General features: G+C 42.5%; 1 protein-coding gene across 3 annotated transcripts in view; it reads left to right on the top strand.

Annotated features, from left to right (window-relative positions):
• Positions 1-6,346, top strand: part of ZC3H14 (zinc finger CCCH-type containing 14) — a 77,297-nt gene extending 70,951 nt beyond the window's left edge. For all 3 annotated transcript variants that reach the window (XR_015061497.1, XM_085894390.1, XM_085894389.1), the window contains exon 16: positions 5,518-6,346. Coding sequence is in view for 2 of the 3 variants with exons in the window: in XM_085894390.1 (XP_085750516.1) it covers positions 5,518-5,529 (12 nt within the window). In the remaining variant the exon portion in view is untranslated. The remainder of the gene's footprint in view (positions 1-5,517) is intronic.
• The last annotated feature ends 1,512 nt before the right edge of the window (positions 6,347-7,858 follow it).

The following is a 7,858-nucleotide window of genomic DNA, read 5'->3' as shown; positions in this document are numbered from 1 at the left end:
TTAGATTTTGGTGAAGATCCGGATCCGGATCTGACTACTAGAATTTTTAAAAGTGATTCTTCACCATTGAGAGATAGGGCCAAAAACAATATACAGCACAATATCTCAAAAGGTTACAGATGCTTTCACACGAAACTTGGTGGACAGGTTGGGTGTGTGAGGAGGAAGAATTGACTCAATTTTGGTGAAGATCTGGATCCGGATCCAGATCTAATAATTTTTTGAGTGATTCTTCACCATTGCTATGCTACAAGTTTGGAACCAAAGCTCACAGTTCCAACTAAGATGGCAGTGTACAACGCCTGCATCATCAGCACGCTCCTGTATGGCAGTGAAACCTGGACAACATACGTCAAAAGGAACCCGATTCACCTTGCAGAATTGTAGACTTGCAACACGTGTCTGGGAGAATCCAAAGCTCACGGTCCCAACTAATATGGCAGTGTACAACACCTGCATCATCAGCACGCTCATGTATGGCAGTGAATCCTGGACAACATACGCCAAACGAGCGGAAGCTGAACAGCTTCCACTTACGCTGTCTTCGCCGCATCCTTGGCATCAAATGGCGTGACAAAGTGCCAAATGCGCAGGTATTCGCATGTGCTGGCCTTCCTACCATGTACACGCTCCTCAGACAACACAGGTTGCGCTGGCTCGGCCACGTGTGCCGGATGGAGGACGGCCGCATACCGAAGGATATCCTTTATGGCGAGCTAGCCTCTGGCAAAAGATCTGTCGGCCGTCCCCAGCTGCGCTACAAGGATGTCTGCAAGCACGACATGAAAGCTCTGAATATCAACACTGAGAGCTGGGAGGACATAGCAGCTGACCGCAGCAGATGGCGCAGCATGCTGCAAAGACAACTCAAGGCAGGAGAGGAAAAGATCCAGAACCTGGCTGAAGAAAAGGGAGCCAGACGGAAGGCGCGCTCCTGTGGAGACAACCCTGCGACCACCCACACCTGCACCCGATGCGGCAGAGACTGCCACTCCCGAATCGGACTGATTAGCCATGGCCGCCGCTGTTTCAGCCGTGACGTCACCATGGCCTCAAACGACAACCAGGGCGCATCACCATCCATGGTCGACATCGACCGACGGATGCCCACTACTACTACTTCACCATTGAGGGATCAGGCGAAACCGATATATAGCACGATATCTTAAAAAGTTGTGGACGGATTCAGACTAAACTTGGTGGACAGGTTGGGTGTGTTGCAAGGACTAATCGATTCGATTTTGGTGAAGATCTGGATACGAGAATTATTTATTTTTTAAAGTGTTTCTTCACCATTGAGAGATGTGGCCAAAAACGATATAGTACTGTACAGCATGATATTTCAAAAATGTAATGGGCCTGATATGTTCTTGTGGATCAGGCGTTGCGTGGCAGAGGTATGCACTCAACCGAGTGCCCTTCTAGTTGTAATATATTATTGAACTCATCAACACCAGTTACATTCATGTGAATTACAAGAGCCCACAATAAAAGTTGCAAATTAGTGAATATGTGAAATTAGTTTTCATCAGCTTGTTCCCTTATTTGAATGTCTCTGAGTGGGTTCAGAATGGTGCCATGGAAGCAACTTTCAACAGCACAGCGTGTGAAGATCCAAACTCTGCGAGAAGAACGGCACACTATGAAGAAATAGATTACAGCTGTTGTGCTCCATCTGTGAGAGTCCAGACATGAGTCCCATCAAGGCCATATGAGATTACCTGGAAACCGAGAAGAACAAAAGGAACCCAATTCACCTTGCAGAATTGTGGAATGTACTACAGAATATTTGGCCAAATATTCCTGCAAGAGTGCTTCAGTCGTATACAGGAAGCATGGGTAAAAGAGTGATGGGACTCGAAAAGGCAAAGGGCGGACACACAAATTATTGAGTGATACTATAAAAGCACACTGTTCTTGGTATTTTCTTGAGTAGTTTGTTTCACACTCATTTATAACGGATGTTACTTTATAATAATAGGCACATATTATCACTGATATCATTTGATGAATTTAGCCTAAAGCATTGTTACAGCTGCACTCAATTATGGTTACCGAGTTTGAGCCCCGTGGGTCATGTCAAAAGGACCACAGACCCGAGCAAGTTCCCGGGCCTGTTTTCCATGTTACGATACTCATCGGGACTGCAGAATTAATGGGGTGATCCGCCATTCGGCACTCACGACCTATAATTGGGCCGAGTGGTCGCCAAGCAAGGCCTGGTCCGCTTGAGCCGGCTTGTCGAATGACAATGAAATCACCAAATGAGGCAACCACAACAAGCAGAATCCAATCCCGAGATCAGGTATATTTATTTTAAAGTAAATGGCATGGGAGAAGGATTACATGAAGCAATAACAAGAACCAGTATGTAATCAATAAATTGATTACATACTGTGGCTGCCACCTTTTTTACCCACTCTGGAACTGGATCTCTCCAAGGGGGTCACATACATCTCGGAGATGCTTATGTGGGAATGTTTTGTTCCTCATGGGTAGGCGGTCACACGTGTAAAGTTTCGCCTCGATCTGTTCAGCCATTTCAGAGAAGATGTTTGAAGGTTTATAAAAAACAATATGGCTGCCGAATCACGTGACCGATTATGTCATCAATTTTCGTTTCTTTCTGTAGACCAATTTTATCCCAATATGACCCTCAAAAATTTTCATACCAATCGGATGTAGTGTTCCACATATGAAATTATAACGTCATAACGAAGGCACTTATGACGTCATGAAAAAATCACACTTATTCCCGATGAGGAGTACTTGCTGTCTGCCAAGTTTCAATTTTTTCCTTCGTGCGGTTTCGGAGATGCAGAGTTCCAAAGTTTTTCCCGTTTTCCAACATGGCTGCCACACCACGTGAGCTATGACGTCATAATTATCATTAAAGCATTCTACATGAGTAGTTGCTTCAATGATGAAAATTTTGTCTCAATCCGACAAGCGGTTTGGGAGAAAAACACAAAAGTTCTGTGCAGACAAAGAAACAAACAAAAAACAACAGACAGACACACAAATGGACCCAAACACAATACCCTCTCCTTCGGCGAGGGTAAACATAACATTCAATTGAAATCAAGCTGTTCCTCAAGCCATTGGAGAAGAGGAAGGATTTAATGTCTGAAGCGATGATGGATTCCATAACCTTGCTGATGATTGGGAGAAGGCTGATTGGTCTGGAGTTGCAGGGATCTGTTTTTGCACATTCTTATGCAGAGCGGTAATGTTTGCTGATTTCCATGCAGATGGCAGATATCCTTGAGCAAATGAGAGGGTGAATAGAACAGGGAGAGAGAGGGTGAGTAAGAGCAGAGGAGCAGGTTTTTAGGACACGTGGGCTGATGCCGTTTGGACCGGTTGGAGAATCTGAGTCGAGGTTTGACAGCAAGCTCTCCACTTTGTCAGAGGAAAAGGACACAGAGTCCAGGGACAGCTGGGTGTGACTGGGTACGGTGGGTACAGAAAGCAAGGGGTTTGGGACACAATATTTCGATGCAAACACCGAGTTTAGGCATTCAGCCTTTTCACGTGCGGTATCAGCAATGCGGCCATTTGAGGTAAGGGAGCAGATGGAGGGGGAACATACACCAGAAACAGATTTAATTATATGCCACCAGGATTTGGAGGAGGGGGAGAGGTTTGAGAGTTCAGACTTCAGCTTAGAAAGAAATTGTTTTCTGTCTCTCCTGAGGGTAGATACACACTTATTCCGTGCTTTATGGAAGGAACTGAGATTACCCTCAGTTGGGTTTACTTTCCATGAGGCAAAGACAAGTTGTTTCAGGACAACTGCCTCGCCACAAGCTTCAGAGGACCACGGGTGGGAGGAAGAGTCGGACAACTGAAGACGAGATGGGATAAATCTGTGCATGAGAGAGAGAGAGAGAGAGAGAGAGAGAGAGAGAGAGAGAGAGAGAGAGAGAGAGAGAGAGAGAGAGAGAGAGAGAGAGAGAGAGAGAGAGAGAGAGAGAGAGAGAGAGAGACAGAGAGACAGAGAGACAGAGAGACAGAGAGACAGAGAGACAGAGAGACAGAGAGACAGAGAGACAGAGAGACAGTTTCTTTGAAAGAAGTTTACCACCATTAACGCAGCATCTTTTAAACGACCTTATTTGACATGTTACATTTGTGTTCTTGCCTGTTGTTTTTGTCTTTTATGACGTCGTTAAAAAAACAGTAAGTTTCCTATTTGGAATGATTTTCAGTTTTAAATTTTGTTTAACTGTCAGGCAGGCAGACAGAAAAAAAACATTATCTCACTGCTTTCTGTTCATGCCTGATCGGGATGAATTCAGAGTCAAGGTACTGCTAAACTACTGGTTTGTTTTCCAATTCATGTTCAAAATAGAAAAAGAGCAATCGGAGATTGCAGACCCTCGCCAGGACTTCTTTTGTTTGGAGTATTTTGTGTGGCGTTTGTGTACTGGGGTGTTACATCATTAATAAGACACATAACTAGAAGTGTCACTTTATTCCTGCTGGCAGTGATGACCGGGTACCAAGACGTCCCACTTTGACGCAACCCCGCTTTGATTGGACACCTGACCCTGACACATGACTTTTTTTATATTATTCTTCAATTGAATTCAGAATGGGATTAAAATAAATTAAATTATAATCAAATGTAAGACCAAATAGGTCCAGTCCTGCATTGGAGTAATCAGAAGGAACCCGAACAAGCAAAAAGCAAAGATGAAGTCATCAGGAGGACCCTGGATGGAATTCACATTTCAGCTGCTGCTACTCTACCTTCAAGCCCATCCAAGCACAACCAAGTAAGCCAGTTTAAAAAACAAAAAAAAAAAAAACCCATATAAAAAATTAAATAATTCTGGTTGCCAGACCATGCATCCGATGAAGTTGAAATTTAAAACATGTATTCTACATCACCACTACATCATAAATGTGAACCTTTACATCGATTGATTTAGCGGTTCCAGAGAAAATATTATTTAATATTTTCTTCAATCCAATATGGCGACTACGCCACGTGACCTATGACGTCATAACTATCATTAAAACATTTCACATGAGTAGTCGCATCAATGGTGAAAAGTTCTTCTCAATCCGACAAGCGGTTGTGGTTGAAAAACACAAAAGTTCTGTGCAGACAAACAAACAAACAAACAGAGAGATAAACAAATAGACACACTCAATACCCTCACCTTCGGCGAGGGTAAATATAGCATTCAATTGAAATCAAGTTGTCCATTAATCATACACTGACGTTTGTGGATGGATGGATGGACGAACAGACAGACAGAAGTGAACCTATTGCTGAACCTCGCTCTTTGCTTCGCATGCACAGGGTAACAATATGTTCTAAAATATCATTGTTTTTTTTCTGCGTTTCACGACATTTTAAATCCTCATCGAGTTTCACAGATACACATGCAATCTGCTTGTGAAGTACAACATGCTGTGTTTTGATTAAACCCGTCAGAGAAGTGACAGGAGGCACGCCTCATGTTTATAACATTGCATTGTTATTGTGCCCTCCCACAACCACAGTTATCCCAATAAGTCGAACGAGGAAGCACCGTGTTTTCCTTTGCATTCATCCGTGGCGCTCGATCGATCAAAACCTTGCACCATCACTCCTGCGGTCCAACACCTGATCGCAGAGTGCATTCTCCCATTTCTGACTCGTTGCAAACTTTGACGTTGATCTCCACAAACTCTGACATCGGTCGTCTCCTGGCGTCGCACCAGTTTGAAGTATTTTAATGCACCTGAAAATAGGAAGTTAGTTTTGAGATTGCAAAGCTGTTGCATCGATGTAAATTATATTATCCAATTGTGAGGAATAGTTATTTTTTCACCCGTGTTAAAAGGTTAATTTGGAATACCCGTTCAGCTGAATGATATATATTTTCAGTTGAACTTTCTTACCCACAGTTCGTTATGACGTGTCCGTACCCGTTGTAACAGTTTTTCTAAGAATGATTTAGCTGCATTCACACAACAGCTTGTTAGAGCATTACCTGCTTGACAATCCAATCTTGCTGCTGTTTCCCATAGCAAGCAGCTCGTTAAGTCGTGTGTGCTTTATCTTCTTTTTTTTTTTTTTAAACGACCCTTCGGTAATGACCTGTTTAAAAATGTGCAAAAGTGATTTGGTTCACTTGTTTTTTACCCACTGCCTAAAGTTTTGCTTGCATGTTTGGCAATGCACATTGCTCCGCTACTGTCACCTGCCTACAGTGGGGTCCCCGGCCTGAAAGAGATTGTTTGCCCACATCGAGATCTGTTCCAACTTCGAACATCTTTTTGATTTTTGTACTGTGTTTGACACAACTTTCTTATTTTGAAACAGAGTAAACAAATTTGTTGTGGTGGCTCCAGGTCTTTGTCATTATCTTTTACATTTCAAGCTTATTTTCCTGATGGCAATGGAAGTTATAACTTCACCTTTCCACTCTTCAACGGCCTGCTTTGTCGTTCTGTCCTTGGACGGGCGGTGGAATGGCATCATGTCAGGAGGTAAATCGGGTCTTGTGCTTAACATTGTCATTTCAGCATGTCGACTCGGCCATTGTGGTCGCTTCCACTGCGGCTGTTCTGTTCCGAAATGGCAGCTGCTGTTCAGCTCCAAATCGTGTTGAAAACAGCTCCTTGATGCAGGTGTCCGATATTGGCTCTTTCTTTTGGATCGATATAAAATTTAACCATTGTAAGTTTAACCCCCTGCCCAATCCCCCACTCCCCCTGCTCGCACCTCCTAAGCCCCGGCAGTCTCCCGAGCTGACATCTTCAAAATGGTTACAACACCTGTTTATGCTCGGTTTCATTTAAAATGAGTTTTCAAGATTTGTTTTTCTTGTTTTTCATTTTTATCTTGACATCTGCACAAGTGTAGAATTACCATTCTTTTTCTGGAATGTATGCCAGCATGTTTGCCCCTTCCATGCTTACTGTTTATAGGGGTTTATGAAACAAGCCATTGAATTAGTTTTCATCCAAATTAAAATAATGACTTCCATCGTATGTTTTATTTAATTTTATTTTAATATATATTATATACATGATTGATACGGTAAAACACCATGGTAAAACAAACCAGGCAAACATAACCTATGGTAAAACCTGTACCTTGATATTGGGTAATTTTAATGACAGTTTATTATCAGTAATGGAAAAATAAACTCACAGCCTCAAACTTGTTGGATTCTCAGAAGCTAGTGCATAGTTCATTCACGTGCTTACTCAATTATGGGCATGATGACGTCATAACTCACAGGTTTGTTTGGGTTTCCGAGTTGAAGTGCTCAATGATCAATACCTTCTGAGTTTGAAAGTTTAAACTTATGCTGCTGAAATTGAGTTTCCTGGAAGCAGAGAACGAGCTTGAGTTAGTTGTAATGTTTTTAATATTGTGTTCATAAAGAATTGAGGAACGTACGTTTGAGGTGTGTGCTATGGTATTTTTAAACGTGTTTGTATTATGTTTGAGCAGGACCAGCACATTGATCTGTACACTCCATATACAAACATGATGCCCGTGGAAGCCATAGTTAAATGATTTTGTCAAAACAACATGGGTGTCTGAAATTTTCATATACATCGGTGTTGACACCTCTCCACACTACACAGTTGATCACACATGATAGTTTACTTTGGCATAAACATCATTAATAATGTGTGTGCCCTAAACTGACATCAGGGTTAGATATGTAGACTCGGTTAATATGCTCTACGAGTGGTTTCGATTCTGAACCATCAGCCACATGTTGAACTATGAGGTTAAGCTGTTCATCGGATGCTAGTGGTACTCCTCTGATCATCTTCTGGAAGGTCACACACCATGTCCTGAATTTCTCAGGTTTATCGTGAAACACAGAAATCTGATTTG

This window comes from Eptatretus burgeri, chromosome 9, assembly GCF_056783735.1.
Source record: "Eptatretus burgeri isolate ZD-2024b chromosome 9, Ebu_testis_v1, whole genome shotgun sequence".
NCBI classification, from domain to species: Eukaryota; Metazoa; Chordata; class Myxini; order Myxiniformes; family Myxinidae; genus Eptatretus; species Eptatretus burgeri.
This window is presented reverse-complemented; position numbering and strand designations above follow the sequence as displayed.